At 42.4% G+C, this 16593-nt stretch overlaps 1 protein-coding gene across 3 annotated transcripts in view; it reads right to left on the reverse strand.

Annotated features, from left to right (window-relative positions):
• Nucleotides 1–3017: 3017 nt before the first annotated feature.
• scyl2 (SCY1 like pseudokinase 2) overlaps nt 3018–16593 on the reverse strand; it is a 90790-nt gene continuing 77214 nt past the window's right edge. For all 3 annotated transcript variants that reach the window (XM_073058775.1, XM_073058776.1, XM_073058777.1), the window contains 5 exons: nt 16179–16279; nt 14716–14779; nt 7358–7456; nt 6136–6255; nt 3018–4515 (listed from right to left, as the gene is read on the reverse strand). In XM_073058775.1, the coding sequence (XP_072914876.1) occupies nt 3799–4515; nt 6136–6255; nt 7358–7456; nt 14716–14779; nt 16179–16279 (1101 nt within the window). In that variant the 3' untranslated portion in view covers nt 3018–3798. The remainder of the gene's footprint in view (nt 4516–6135; nt 6256–7357; nt 7457–14715; nt 14780–16178; nt 16280–16593) is intronic.

Below are 16593 nucleotides of genomic sequence, written 5' to 3' on the forward strand. Positions count from 1 at the left end.
ACAAAATAATCAATTGCATAATTATTCACCCCCTTTAATGTGACACACCAAACCATCATTGGTGCAGCCAATTGGTTTTAGAAGTCACATCATTAGTTAAATGGAGATCACTGTGTGCAGTCAAGGTGTTTCAATTGATTGTAGTAAAAATATACCTGTAGCTGGAAGGTCCAACTGATGGTGAGTCAGTATCCTGGCAAAAACTCCACCATGAAGACAAGAGAACACTCCAAGCAGTTTCGCAAAAAGGTTATTGAAAAGCACAAGTCAGGAGATGGATACAAGAAAATTTCCAAGTCACTGAATATCTCTTGGAGTACAGTTAAGTCAATCATCAAGAAATGGAAAGAATATGACATAGCTGTAAATCTGCCTAGAGCAGTCCATCCTCAAAAACTGAGTGACTGTGCAAGAAGGGGAGCAGTGAGGGAGGCCACCAAGAGACCTATGACAGCTCTGGAGGATTTACAAACTTCAGTGGCTGAAATGGGAGAGACTGTGCATACAACAACTGTTACCCGGGTGCTTCACTGGTCACAGCTTTATGGGAGAATGGCAAAGAGAAAGCCACTGTTGAAAAAAAACACATGAAATCTTGGCTAGAGTTTAACAGAAGGCATTGAGACTCTGAAGTCAGCTGGAATGAGACTCTATGGTCTGATGAAACCAAAACTGAGTTTTTTGACCATCAGACTAAACGCCAAACATCGCACATCATCAAAAATACACTATCCCTACTGTGAAGCATGGTGGCAGCTGCGTCATACTGTGGGGATGCTTCACCGCAGCAGGTCTGGAAAGCTGGTTGAAGGTAAAATTAATGCAGCAAAATACAGGGAAATCCTGGAGCAAAACCTGATGCATTCTGCTTGAAAACTGCCACTTGGGAGAAGATTTGTTTTCCAACAAGACAATTACCCTAAGTATGAAGTCAAACCTACACAGGAATCGCGTAAAAACAACAAAAGTAATGTCCTGGAGTGGCCGTCAGATTCCAGACCTCAATCCAATTTAGAATTTGTGGCTGCACTTGAAAAGGGTTGTTCACTCACGATCCCCATGCAATCTTACAGAGCTTGAACAGTTTTGTAAAGAAGAATGGGGAGAAATTGCAATATGCAGATGTGCAAAGCTGATAGAGACTTATCCGCAGACTCAAGGCTGTAATTGCTGCCAAAGGCATTTCTACTAAATACTGACCTGAAGGGGGTGAATACTTATGCAATCAATTATTTTGTTTTATATTTGTAATTAATTTAGATCACTTTGTAGAAAATCTGTTTTCACTTTGACACAAAAGTCTTTTTCTCTTGATCTGCGTCAAAAAAGCCAAATCAAATGCACTGTGATTCAATGTTGTAAAACAATAAAAATTAAACTTCCAGGAGGGGGGGGGGGTGAGTACTTTTTATAGGCACCGTATGTTACCAAGGACACTTGCAAATTTCTATAGAAGTACTGTGGAGAACATTCTAACTGGTTGCTTCATCATTTGGTATGGACGGGCCACTGCACAGGATCAGAAAAAGCTGCAGAAAGTTGTAAACTCTGCCAGCTCCATCATGGGAATTAGGCTCCCCAGCATCCAGGACACATTCAAAAGGCGATGTCTCAAAAAGGTGGCATTCATCATTAAAGATTCCCATCATCAGGACATGCCTTCTCCTCATCGCTACCATTGAGGTGGTGGTAAAGGAGCCTGAAGAAACAGTATCTTGCCCCCCACCCATCAGATTCAGAATGGGCAATGAAACTATGAACACTATTTGATCTTGGAGTAGGTTAAAGGGTTGTCATAGAGGCTCTATTGTGCTGTTGTGTTCCATGTTCAATAGGGAAAGGTATTTTGGTAATAGCCAATCAGAATCAGGTTTATCATCACTGATATTTGTAATGAATTTGTTGTTTTGTGGCAGCAGGACAGTACAGAGCATAAGAAAACTATTATAAGTTACAATAAATAAATAATGCAACAGAGGATTAGTGAGTTAGTTGCATTCATGGAGCGTTCGGAGATCTAAACTGACAGTGGATGGAAGAGGTCTGCTCCTCTCCAGAATGGTGCCAAATGATCCCTCACACCTTGAAGTGGGTCTTCAGTTTAATGTTTCACTCAGAAGACAACTTATTGATCCTATTGATCTCCCAAATCACTTATTTGTGGTAGTGTGTGTGTGTTATATATACTACGTTGTGTACCTTGGTCCAGAGGAACGTTGCTTTGTTCGGCTGTATACATCTGACCGCTGAATGATAATAAACTTGAACTAGAACTCACAACCTACCTTGTTACGGCCTGGCACCTTATTGTCTGCCTTCACTGCATTTTCTCTGTCACACTTTATTCTGCATTGTTATTATTTTCCTTTATGCAACCTCAGCACAGTAGCGTGATGAAATGATCTGTATGGATGGCATGCACCAGAGGAAGCAAAGCAGGTTTTTCACTATCTCAGTACATGACAATAATAAGCCAATTTAAATTCACAATCTACACAAGATCAACATCTGACTGGCCATGGACGGATTTAAAGTATGCTGACTGCCAGTGTTTCTGGGAATGTTTTCTCCAGACAATAGTATGTCTGCCTGCAACAGTCACATTTCCAGTTTGCCCAGTAAGAAACCTCTCCCCCCACACCCACCAGCATTAATGCCAAGGATGCTGCAATGTCAGTCTTACTCTGCATTCCCCTCCCACCCACGAGAAATCTGCATACACACAGCATGCTGGCTGGCTTTTCTTCATCTTTAATGTTAAAACATCTTAAGTTGTTTTTTTTCTCCTTAAATTAATCTGGTATTTTCACTTTCTAACTTCCAAAACTATACCAGCCTCTCCTGTTACAGTATAAAGTGATTTAAAGTTGCTGAACACTATACATATAATCTGAAATGGCATAGAAGAATATTTCCTGTCTTTTTAAAGTAATTCAGCATTCAGCAAAACTGATTTACAATAACACCATGCCAGGACAAGGTATATTTTGAACTTTCGCAGAATTCATCACAAAGACTTAGCCAAAATATGCACACAATATATTTTATCATCAGCAAACCATTACAATCAAACAGAATACCTAAAAATGACCCGAAGACAATTTAAAGAAGACACTCAAGTATCTTAGAACTAAAAAAAAGGAATGTTTCTTTGTTTAGTTACTTTGGAATTCAGTATCCATAAAGGCCATAATGCTAGTGTCAAGAGTATTCACATTGGGTCTGAACCGTGGCTTGGCTGATCAGAGATATTCCTGCGAATTTTAAGAAGCTCTTTGTAGTGGCTTATGTTTCTTCTTGCCGGATGAGAAGGAGATGGAGAGATCAGGTGGTTACTGTAAATTACCTCACTCTGTCCTCCAGGCAATGTAGATTCACTTATCAGAAGCCAAGGTGGTAACATTAATATTAGTGCCATTTCAACAGAAACTGTGGGACAAGACATGGAATAAATTACATTGCACAATATCACTGTACATTAAGTAAGGCTCCAGAACTGATCCCAGATAGGCAGCATCTCACTGGATGGAATTTAGAAGGTGGACAACCTCCTCACTGCAACACCCAGCTAAAGAACAACTTTAAGATCACCTATGACACATGGGATACGTTTTCGAAGCAGTTTGTGGCTTTTATTGCGTAAGGCCATGTGGGTTTCACAGCAGCAAAGAAAATGGAACAACTTCTGTATAAAAGCATAGAGTACCCAAATGGAACTGAAACATATTTAATTGGTCTCTATCCGGGGGGGGGGGGGGGGAAATGAAGTAAAATGTTTGCAGCAAAGGTGGGAAATTACTAGCCGAACAAGTCCTTCAAGTCGTTATTGGCTGACGTGCTGGACGGCGTGGAGTTCGTGGGCAAGCCAGCCTGGGCAAAGTTCTGGGGCGACATGAATGGGTTGGCCGGTAGAGGGGTCACAGGGAATGCTGGCTGCCCCATGGCCCTTGGATGTGGCCCTCCCATTGGGCTGTTGGCAGCCGGAGAGCCCTGGGCAGGAACAAACTGGTTCAGCCACTGGTTTTGAGGTGCCGTGTGTATCTGCGACACCTGGACCATCTGGTTCATGCTGACTTTGCTCTTCTGAGGGCCCAGCAGGTTGTCTAGAGCAGACATGTTCACGGCTTTGCTGGGCTGTGGCGCTGAAGCGCGCAAGGGTTGGCTCAGAGAACCCATGCCGGAAAAAGCTGGGAGACTGGCAGACGACGACACGGGCATCCAGCTCATGCTGGAGCTCCCCTGGGTGGCATAGAAGTTCTGCCCTGTGCTGCCCATCCCCATGGCGAAAGAGGCCTGGAAAGGTGAGGTGGAACTGAAGACTCCCCCGTTGCTTGTGCCCCCTAAGGCGTTGAGGCTGGTGTTGGGTCTGGCGAACCCCATGGTGCTATTTGCTGGGCCGGTGGCAGAAAAGCCACTCGAAGAAGCAGTCTGTGTAGAGCCTGGCCTGGATGAGTTGATGGAGATCGAGTTCATGGACGTCATGTTTTCCAACAGGCTGCTCGTCAGGTCTTTTGTCTGTAAACAGAAAATGGAACAGAGAAGCTCTGTGTTTAAATGGTCATCATCAGAAATCACTTCAAAACAGCATTATAGTCGTATGTTCTCACTTGTAAAAATTGCGTACAGTGTGCGTTAAATTAGATTTTCTTGGGAATGCTTATCTGATGTCCTGTGCCTATGATGCTGCAAACCACCTTCCTCAGCTCTTCCCAGATACTGGTGATACCAATTAGGGCATTCAGTCCATCTGGGAAAAGTCCTTCCTTCCACTGAGAACATCTACAAGGAGCACTGCCCCAAGAAAGCAGCAGCCATCAACAAGGACCATCATCATCTCGACCATGCTCTCTTCTTGCTACTACCATTGTGAAGGAGGTTCAGGGCTCTTAGGTGCCACACCACCAGGGACAGGAACAGCTATTATCCCGCAACCATCAGGCTCCAAATTCCCGAACCAGTGTGAATAACTTCACTCGCTCAACACACAACTGATTCCACAACTTACGGACTCACTTCCAAGGACTTAGCAACTCTAATTTGTCTTCTTTTGCACATTGCTTGTTTGCCAGTCTGTTTATGCATAGTTTTTCAGAATTTCTGTTGTATTCCTTCATTTTCTTGTAAATGCATGCAAGAAAATGAAAGCACGGCTGAAAGCACACACTACCAGGCTTAAGGACAGCTTCTGCCCCACAGTTATGAGACTATTGTCTTGTATGTTAAGATGGCATGAGATTAAGATCTTGACCTGACAACCTACCTTATTATGGCTTTTCACCTTACTGCCTGCCTGCATTGCACTTTTTCTGTAATTGTAACACTTTACTCTGTGCTCGGTTAGCGTTTTCCCTTGTACTACCTCAAGGTACTGATGTGATGAAATGATCAGTATAGATGGCATGCAAAGCATTTTTTTTTACTGTAGCTCAGTACAACAGACAAGAAGAAACCAAGTTACCAACATTTACTAAATGTCACCTTAAATCTTCTTCACTCCCTGAAGAATAGCATTTCCTTCCGCTTTATCCTCATAACTGAAGTCTCCCATCACTGCTATTCTAGTAAATCACCTCTTGTGGCCATTACCCAGGTACAGTACATATCCAAACAAAAATTTCACAAGTCTGTTCCCAAAAGCTCCCAATAATCTCTGTTGGTCAATAATAATTGTTCATGGAACACAAACTTTACCCCACTTCTTATTAATTCCACATATTCCTTATACACATTTCCCTTCAATCTCTCCATGACATTAAGACCGTAAGACACAGGGACAGAATTAGGCCATTCAGACCATCATGTCTACTATGCCATGACATTCAGCTGATTTACTATCCCTTTCAATCCCATTCTTCAAGTTCACTTCAATTACTTCCAGCAGTTCTACATTTTATTTGGGAAGTGACAATAGGCCTGAAATCTATTTTCTCCTGTGACTAAATGACATTTACGATGCTTACAATGCTCACGTTTTATGCAGTACTCCAAGAGTGGTAACTTGTGCTGTCAAAGTAAAACAAAAGAGGTAAATAAAAATCAGGGTGAATAATGCTAGAATTATAGGTTTGGTCTCCTCTGCCACAACCACTGGCCCTAATGACTTCTTGGAGTTACACCAGCTCTGCAAAGATGTACCTGTGAGCTGGGAGCAGAAACCTTGACAGCTGTTGGGGCAAGCGGCTGCTGGTTGCGAAGTTTCTGAGCCTGTTCCTGCTCCTTAGCCAGACGCTGCTTTTCCTCCAAAGTCAGAGAGGCCTAGACATAGAAACAAAGTAGATGATTATTATACGGAGTGAAGGATGAGAGGTAGTATGATGGAGGTGTGGAAGATTATAAGAGGCTTAGAAAGTGGACAGCTAGCACCTATTGTTGTCGACTGCGGAATTCTGGGCATTCAATGGACTGAGGGTGTGGACTGTAAATACGGGTGGCTGTATTTTACTGATATTCTATATGTGCTTGTCACCTTGTATATGTGAGGTGTAGGCTTCGAGCCGCAGTGTCATCTGTTTACAGCTGCCAGGAGAGAGGCGACAGAGTTGGTACACTCCACCGGGGGCGGTGGGGAGTGGCATCCAGGCCAGAGTTGCTGCCTGCCCCCTACATGTTCACTCAGCAGAAGACAAATTCTACTGTGGTCAACTGTAGATTGATGGCTTGAGTTTGAACTCTTCTATTGCGTGGCTGTGATACCACAGGTGCTTGCTATATCACGATTGAAAATAAAGTGGAAATAATAAAGTGATCGGAAAGAGGTGAAACGCCATCGGTCACTGGAAAAGCGTTAGGCTACAGTCGGTCAATGATCGGAACAATTTTAAAAGATAAAGTGATGATAACATTTGAGTAAGAAGATTGGGACCTAAAAACCTCAGAACCAAAGAAGTTTTTGACGAAAGAGTTAGCTGAAACCTTTTGTCTCATGGAAGCAGGGATGGCAAAGTTAGAGGAGCAAGATCTTAATACAGAGAGGTTCACCAAAGTTTAACATACAGTTACCAAGGGCCTCAGCTGCTACAAGGCAATCTATGATGAGAAAAAGAAAAGTTCTGCATAGAAAGGTAAAATATATACTAAGGCAAACATCTGACTAACTGACGCTAAATAAGAACCGTATGTACCTGTTCCAACTTCCCTACAAATTCGACTTAAAAGACAGACTTAGGAACAGATCTCTTTCGTAACCTGGGGACTGCCTGTATCCAAAAGGTAGCACAGCCAACATCAGGACTATACTCACCCTGGATTAGTGACTCAAACCTAATGATTAGAAGCTACTGAGTGAGTTACTGTGGATGCCAGTCAGGACCACATTGAAGAATAGGAACAAGCCTAACGTCTGGTATAAAGCTCTCACCTTGACTTGCTTCTGTGGGTTGGAGGCCAAACCATTTTCCTTTCTGTTAGTTTTGGTGTGTGCTTGGTCCACACCAAAACCGGAGAAGATCTTGTCAATCTGTTTGACAAAGTAACAGGGAAAGTTAATGATAAGCACAGAACCGAAACACTGCAGCCGCAACACAGACAAAACGCTGGAGGAGCTCAGCAGATCAGGCAGCATCTACGGAAAAGAATAAACAGTAGACATTTTGGGCTGAGACCCTTCATTGGGACTGGAAAGGAAGGGGGAAGGTGCCAGAATAAAAAGACAGGGGAGAGGAAGGAAGACAAGCTAGAAAGTGAAGGTGAAGCCAGGTGGGTGGGGAAGGGGGAATGAAGTAAAAAGCTGGGAGATGATAGATAGAAAAGGCAAAGGGCAGGAGAAATGTGGCAGATTCAGATTTATTGATCACATACACATCGAAACACAGCAAAATGTGTCATTTGTGTTAACAAACAACATACACAAGGATGTATTAAGGGCAACCCACTGATAGCATTAATCCAGACATTAAAAAATCCTTCAGCTGAGCCCAGACACACACAAGAGTGCAGATGCTGTAATCTGAAGAGTTCCTCCAGCACTTTGTATGTTGCTCCAACAGCTTTCCTGATTCTTTCAATTTCAAAAACTTACCAATTAAAGCAGAGGAGACACATTTGCTCTCTAACTGTCCCTGCCATTTATTTGATCTTATCATCTTATTCAGTGATACAGCATGGAGTAGGCCTTTCCAGCCCTTTAAACCACACTGCCCCAGCAGCCCCAGACAAACCTGATTAACTCTAACCTAATCATGGGACAATTTACAATGACCAATTAACCTACCCAGTACTGGTTGGACTTTGGGAGGAAACCAGTGCACCCAGGGAAATCCCACACATTTCATGGAGAGGACGTACACAGACATCTTACAGAACGGCACTGGAATTGAACTCTGATCTGTGGAACGCCCCAAGCTGTAACAGCAACACTCCTGTGGCATATCCCCTTTTCCAGAACTCTTTTTGATTTCTTAAAAACATTCTTTACATGGCATGACATGATAATCTCTGCCTCAATGTCTCCTGAAATTCAAGCATTTCCCACTTGGTTGTCTTAAATCATTCTTGGAAATGTACTGGTAGTACTTCACTGCTACTGCTTAAACCCAGCAAACTACTCTATTCACCAGAAAGACAGCTGTGGTTAAACCACCACCACCTTCTCAATGACATGCAAGGAGGACCAATAAATGCTGGCCTTCTCGACATTCTTCAAAACAATTGCAACAAAGGTTAAGTTGATGAGAAACACAGCAGATTCTGCAGGTGCTGGAAATTCAGAGAAACGTGCACAAAATGCTGTTGGAGTTCAGCGGGTCAGGCAGCATCTTTGGAAAGAAATGAACAGTCGCTGTTTCGGGCCAAGTCTCTTCATCAGGACTCTTGAAGAGTCTCAACCCAAAATGTTGTCTCTTTATTCCTTTTCTTAGACACTGCTTGACCTGCTGAGCTCCTCCAGCACTCTGAGTGTGTTGCTCTTAAGCTGATGAGGTTATGTTGATAACCTTGTTCCCTCTAAAGGGCAAACAAGCTGCTTGGTGGTCATGCTGATAGATGCAAAATAAACTGCAAAATAGTGAAGACGATGGAAAACTGGGAAAAAATGGAAAGCACCTGGCAGGTCAGGCAGTACCGACACAGGGAGAAGCAGTTAATGGCTCAGAGGCTGGAACAGTGGAACCGTGACAGTCTAGCACAAAAGCGTAGTAGTTACATTACTATATTAGCACCTTAGAGCACTGCATTAATGATCAAGGGACATTAACTAACTAAATAATCCGGAATTAGGAAGCTGGTGTCAAAAATTACTTAAAATCCTTCTGGTCCAATGACCTTCAGGAAAGCAAATCTGTAGTCTTGAACTATTCCCTCCCTGAAGAAATGTCTGTTAACGTCACTCTTTCCAGGACTTCCAGCTGTACAAGACATCGAAAACTTTGACAACCTTAATGGTTAGAGTTACACAGCATGAAAACAGGCCCCTTAGCCTAACTCATCCATGCTGACTGTGCTGTCCAGTGAGCTAGTCCCATCTGCCCATGTCTGGCCCATAGCTCTCGAACCTCTCCTATCCACATATTTATCTAAATGGCTTTTAAATGTTGCTAGTGTGTCCACCTCAGCCGCCATTTCTGGCAGCTCATTCCAAATACATATTTGCCTTTTGTGTGAAGAAGCTGTCCCTGATGTCCTTTTTAAACTGCTCGTCTCAAATCTTAAACCTATGTCTTCTTGCTTTTACCCCATCCCTAGGAAAAGACTACGTTCTTTCACCCGGTCCATGACCCTCATGATACACCTCTATCAGAGCACCCCTCAATTTCCTGTGTTCCAGAGAATAAAGTTCTTGTCTTTGCAGCCTCTCCTTGTAACTCAATCCCACAAATGTAGGAAATTCCTGGTAAATCCTTTTGGCACACTTTCTAGTTTAGTAACATCTTTCCTCCTACAGGGTGGCCAGAACTATATACAGTGCAGCCTCACCAAAAACTTGTATAACCAATCTATTCTTTCATTAGTTGTCTATGCAAGATAATAATTGTCTCAGCTGCATAATCAAGACTGCCTTTTCCACCAAACAACATTTAAGGGCTACACTAAAATACCTGAATCTAGCTATTGTACAGGCTAATTGTTATCACTGGAATATTATTTTTTTTAGTTGCAGCTAGTTCTTTGTAGATGTCCATGACGTTTTCAATCAGCCCTTCTTGTTTGTTCTCTGTTCATGTAACACAGCTGGAAACAACATGCATCATGCCTTATTATTGACTTCTGAATCTCTGGATCACAAAAAAATTACCAGGATCCAATAGTCCTCAACAGCTTTTTCCTAACTAATCTATCAAATCCATTCAGTCCATCAGGGTAAAGTTCTCCTCACTACTGAACAATCTACGAGGAGCAGTGCCAGAGGAGAGCAACATCCCTCATCAGACACTCCACCATCCAGGCCATGCTCTCTTCTCGCTGCTACTATCAGGAAGGTGGTACAGGAGCCTCAAGACACACACCACCAGGTTCAGGAATAGTTATTACCCCTCAAACATCAAGCTGTTGAACCAGAGGGGTAACTTCCCACAATCTACAGATTCACTTTCAAGCACCATATTCTCAATATTTATTACTTATGTATTAATAATTATTATTTTGCTTGGATTTTTTTGTTGCTTCTTTGAATTTACTGTAAATGCAAGAAAATGAATCTCAGGGTAACATATATATGTACCTTGATAATAAATTTACTTTTAACTTTGAAATCATTCAAAATCCTTAAATCTCTCATTTAGCACCACCTCAATTTTTCTTTTACAAGGAAATAAATACCGGTCATTCTGTAATATATCTAAATCTTTAGTATTTTAAGTGCACCTACTTCCTTCCGGCACTTGTCCTCTGACAATCACTACTGATTATGGTGCCAAGAGTTAAAGGAGTGTCTATATACCGCTCCTAGCCTTTCATGTCTTACAACACTTGATGGTGCTGTTACTCCCCACTGGACAGTCAATACAGCTCACCTCACTTTGTAATAAATCAGGGTTTGCTTCAGTGGAGGGAAACAACAGAGAAGTCACTTTTGAGAGTGATGTACAAGAAACATTCATCACATCACTGGGCAGACAGTACAGCACCACAGTTAATGGGAGGTTATCAAAAAGCTACATCAATAATCTTACAGGATTCTAATTGATACACCTACAAGAAAAATAAGAGGAGCAAAGGTAGCCCAGGTGATAATCTCAGAGGTGAAGAGCTTATAGGTTGTTTCAGAACATGGAGCATAAAACAGCCCACAATGTTGTGCCAACGCTTTGAACCAATATGAGATCTAATTCACCCTTCCTTCCTATATGGCCTTCCATTTTGCTTCTCCATGTGCCAAAGAATCTCTTAAGTGTTCTGAATGTATCTGCCTTTATCACCACCACCACCACCACCGTCAGCACATTCCACGTCCAATATCCTCCTATATTTACCATCAAACATGTCCCTTTGTATTAGCTATTTACGCTTTGGGAAAAGTCCCTGGCTGTCTCTTATCATCTTGTACATCTCATCCTCTTACTCTACAAAGAGAAAAGCGCTAGCTTGCTCAGCCTTTCCTAATAAGACATGCTTTCTAATCCAGACAAAACCTGGTAAATCTCCCCTGTACCTTCCACATCCTTCCCATAATAAGGCAACCAGAACTAAACACAATACTCCAAGAGTGGGTGAGCCAGAGTTTTATAGAGCTGCAACATTACTCACAACTCGAACTCAATCCTCCAACTAATGAAGGAAAAACAACACAGGCCTTCTTAACCACCCTATACTATGCTTTTCTGGATAACTTGTTAGAAGGACATATTCCAAAGCAAACTGGATCTGGTATTGTGTAACAAGTTAGATCTACTTAATAATCCCATCACTTCTTTCACAACCTCTTCCCAGTGGTGCTGCCACGTCCTTGACTCTTAACTCAGCTTCTCTATGTTATTCACCTACTGTTACTTTAGTACTGAGGACCTCTGTTCATCACTGTTGACCATGGATGCTGCGTCCTAGCTGTCTATGTGATACACAAGATAGTGCAGTACGATGTGGAGAACAAACTGTTGCCCACGCAGCAGGCTCCCCCTCTCCCCACAGCTGATGAATCCAACAGAACAGCAGAGACCGATACAGTTTGTCACCAGTGGCATTGCAAAAGTTGCCAGTCAGCATTGAACTCCATGCAGGACTGCCTTAGGGTTTGGATTTTTCCTTGAGGTTTACTCCCACAGCCTTCCTAATGAGTGGGTATAGTTGCAAGGCAGAGGAGGTTTGAGATCAGAGTTTTCCTTCTCCTAAATGAGCTACCAACCACGGCTGACAAACCCCATTTGCCTGAAGAAACTGGTTTCAAGGCATCAGTAACCTGTCTTTGCCCCTTCTATCAGTAGAAATGGTTTCATCAAGCTTAGTAACTAAGACATGCATGAAGGCCAGGAGCTGGACTTAGTTGTCAGAGAGTATTTGAGATGCACACCATCGGGAGCATTTAATAGGTAGTGGGAGCTCATCCCCACTACTTCACCTGGCTATAACAACCTTAAGCAACCGACTTTAGTATCACCATGTACATATACTGTTTATTGGTACATGAGAGCAAGGAATTCCATTGCAGCCTAGTGTATATAAAGCAATAAGATAACCTGAATATGAGTAGCCATACTGTATGTAAGTTTTTTCTTCGATTTTGAGGTGAGGCTTAAGTTTACTAGGATTCATGATATTGATTCAAACACAATGAGTGGACTGGTCACCTGGTTTCTGCACAATATCCCAGAAAATAAGCAGGAAAAGATCATCATGGTCCTTGTGATCTGCTGAAACAGTGAGGCAGTGTCACATCCCATGACACATTTCCTATCCCTCTATCAGATCTACTTTGACTTAGCTGTCTCAGATGGAACCTGCTGCTACACTCAGCTGGCACTGCCTCACATATTCAACTCCCTCCACTTAATGTAAATGGGCGCCACAGTAGGGTAGCAATTTGCACAACACCATTACAGCTCAGAGCGTCAGAGTTCGGAGCTCAATCTTCTTGTCCTCTGTGAGGAATCTGTATGTCTTGCCCGTGGAATGCATGGGTTTTCTTTGGGTCCCACAGTCTAAAGCATCTATAGGTCAGTAGACTGTAAATTGTAAGTTGTCCCATGATTAGGCTAGGATTAAATTGGGGGTTTGTGGGCAGCGCAGCTCAAAGGGCCAGAAGGGCCTATTCATTGTTGTATCTCTAAATAAACAAACAAACAAATAGACAAATAAGTAAATAAATAACACAGAAGTCCCATTACACCCTCCTATGAAGAATGTTAGAGTTCACTAATGCTGTTGCTCAAACAGACCTTGGGCTTGTCTCCCTTCCCTACAACCGCCACTGCAAGCAGCTACAATATTATGGGGGAGATGTCACCTCAAATTTCCATTCAAACTTCAACCCTATTCTAAGTTCAAAAGATGTGACATTGCAGCTATAATAGATTCCACTGTTTTTTGTAAATACAAGAAATTCTGCCATTCCTTGGTTTCATCAGCTGTGTGGAGAGAGGGAACTTGCTACATGGGCTACAACTTGCTCTCCATGTCGTACTGCCCAAGCTTGCGTAACTAGACCGCTAGGATGTGATATCTATGGTCAACTCTGACCGACAGAGGTCTCAGACCAGAGACAAGAGATTTAGCAGAGCTGGAAAGATTAGATTAGGTTAATTTGTCACATGTACATTGAAACATACAGTGAAATGTGTTGACTGTGGCAAAGACCAATACAGTTTGAGATGTGCTGGGGGCAGCATACTTCTGGCACCAACACAACATGCCCACGGTATGCCAACCCTAACCCGTGCAGTACGCTTTTGGAACGTGGTAAGAAACTGGAGAACCTGGAGGAAAGCACACGGTCATGGGGAAAATGTACCAAATCTTTACAGCTGTGGGAATTAAACCCCAATTACGGTCGCTGGTACTATAAAGAGTTATACCAACCACTACACTACCGTGTCACCCCGAAACTCTGTCCCAACCCATAATGCACTTAACCCAAGATGAAATGGACACATCTCCTTTCCCTACAACCTCTATTACAAAGGAGGAAACAGCTGCAATGAAATGGAGGTGTCACTTCAGATTTCCATTCCAATTTCCAAGTGTGGTGACACTACTCATAACCTCAGCATCGTGAGAAAGATATCCACTGTTGGGTCAGGACTGAACGTGAGCCGATCCACCACATACTGCGTCAGTGTACACCCCACTGAGCATCCTTCACGTAGCAAAATGGCTCAATGTGCTTCCGAGGATAGGTGACAATCAAAAACTGACACACATTAAAACAAGAAGCAGGAGCAGTAATACACACAAAATACCGGAGGAACTCAGCAGGTCAGGCAGCATCTATGAAGAGGAATAAAGCCCTTCCTTTCCAGTCCAGATGAAGGGTTTTGGCCTGAAACATCAACTGTTTATTCCCCTCCTTGGTTCTTCCAGCATTGTGTATGTTGCTGTGGATTTCCAACATCTGCAAAATCTCGTTTTTATGAGCAGAAGCAATGAGAAGCATTTTAAAGGGGGAGACTCAGAGGGCCAAAGCTTCTAACAAACAGGACATTAAAATCTGATAAACCACAAGCGGGCAGCTCCGTCAACAATATCATCAGTACATGGAAGAACCGATTTTAACTATAATTGGGAAGAGCCTGTTCGATAGAGAAAGTTGTACAACTGGTTGCACATTTCCCTTCTATTTACTAGTTTTACCTGATTGTCCTGACTTTCCTTCGACTCAGCAGCTTTGGATAACTGGCCAGGTAGATCCAGACTTCTAAAAGGAAAAAAAGGAACAATTTCATTACTGTTTTGACAAAGGGGAAATGTAATGCGTTGTAGTAGCAAACTGAAGACATTCCAGTGTGCTACGCAACCACCAACGCGTGGATGCCATCATATTGATAATGTAGGAAACCTGGCAGGCACTTGGGTTTCTCTATCTGTAGGAATTTGCTGTTCACAGATTGATAATGATAGAAAATCAGCCTGCATTGCTGGTTCAATGACAAAATTGGGTGGCTCCTTGACAAACAAGTTACCCAAGGGGGAATGGCAGAAATGTGCAGGTTACATTTTGATCAGTCATAATCTTACTGAAGGGTGGAGAAGGTTTGAGACATCAATCGCCCTTCTCCTGCTAGTTTTTGTTCACAGGACAACAAAGTCTAACTTCAATAATTAACAGGATTTGCACCCCAAAGACCAAAGCAGAATCCTAGCCTTCATGATTCAAGATAGTTCACTGTCATTCTTCAGTACACAAGTGATGTCCTTTATTCTTGTGTAATGAAAAATGATAATAAACAATCTTGAATGTTCTTATTCTTGTTTTAAAAAATACAATTAGCTGAGAACAAAAAGCAGTTTGATAAGCTTCGAATTATTCAGTATGATTGGGGACTATCCAGCACTGTCCACACTGTCGCTGTGAAAGTGTACTTCTTCCCAAGATCCTACCGTTCCCTTGTGGCCTTCACAGCGTTTCCACTTCATCTGGAACTTACTGTCCAGGAAGGCAGCGGAAGGAGAGTCACGTATGGCTTTCCAAAGGGAAGTGGAAAGGCTCTTTGTTATGTTTGGTAACTCCAAAATATAAAACTAACTGAAAGAAAAGCACAGAGCTGGGAATAACTTGTGTACGTTTAGTTTTTACTTCAGTGAGGCACACCAATAAGATGTGGTGGTGCAGTGACATATGCCATTCACATATAACCCATAATAAATTATGTAACCAACAAAAAATACTGAAACATTACTCAAGTATTACTGAAATATTAAATACACAACACTCTTGACAAGAAAGAGTTAAAGGGCCACAGGGGAGGAAACAGGCTACTCAGAAGATGAAGAGTGGACATAATGAACCAAAATTTTATGTCAGCTGCCTTGAAATTTAAACCACAAAATTTAAAACAAAACCCTAACACGCAAGACTGCATTTTCTCCTTTCACTTTATTTCAAGAACATTAATGGTTTAACGATGGCAAAGATAATAATGCAAGAAATTATGGAGTTTGGGGCCAAAAATTCAAACACAAGGTTTTTTGTGGATCTCTTTTCTCCTTCAGAGTCCCTGAAGCTCACAACCAATTACATGTTGCTTGGTTCTTACACTGCAGGGTACAGTCACATTGCCGGCGGTCACACGGAATGTAATGCAAGCACTCTTTACCTCTGTTGTTCCTGCATGCTGTGCAGTTGTTCCAGTTTAGTCTTGTGTTCTCCCTCCAACTTACTTAACATTTCCTTGATCACTCCCATGAAGGAATTGAACTATAATCAGCAAAGAAGAACATAACATGTTCATTACTGAAAATCATACGAACCAACACACAAATCAGAAGACTCAGCAATCCTTCACCAGCAGTTAGAAGTGGAGGTTGGTAAAAGTATTGACTCGGGTTGGGCTCTAGTCAGGAGATTTGGTATGTCCCTGCCAACCCTTAGCAATTTTTATTGATGCACCATAATAAAGCATACTTTCAAGATGCTTTGTGGCTTGTATGTCAATTGCTCTGCTCATGACCCCAAGAAACGGCAAAGAGATGTGGACAAAGTGCAGTGCATTATGGCAACCAGCCTGCTCA

The sequence above is a fragment of the Hemitrygon akajei genome, chromosome 10, assembly GCF_048418815.1.
Source record: "Hemitrygon akajei chromosome 10, sHemAka1.3, whole genome shotgun sequence".
Lineage (NCBI taxonomy): Eukaryota > Metazoa > Chordata > Chondrichthyes > Myliobatiformes > Dasyatidae > Hemitrygon > Hemitrygon akajei.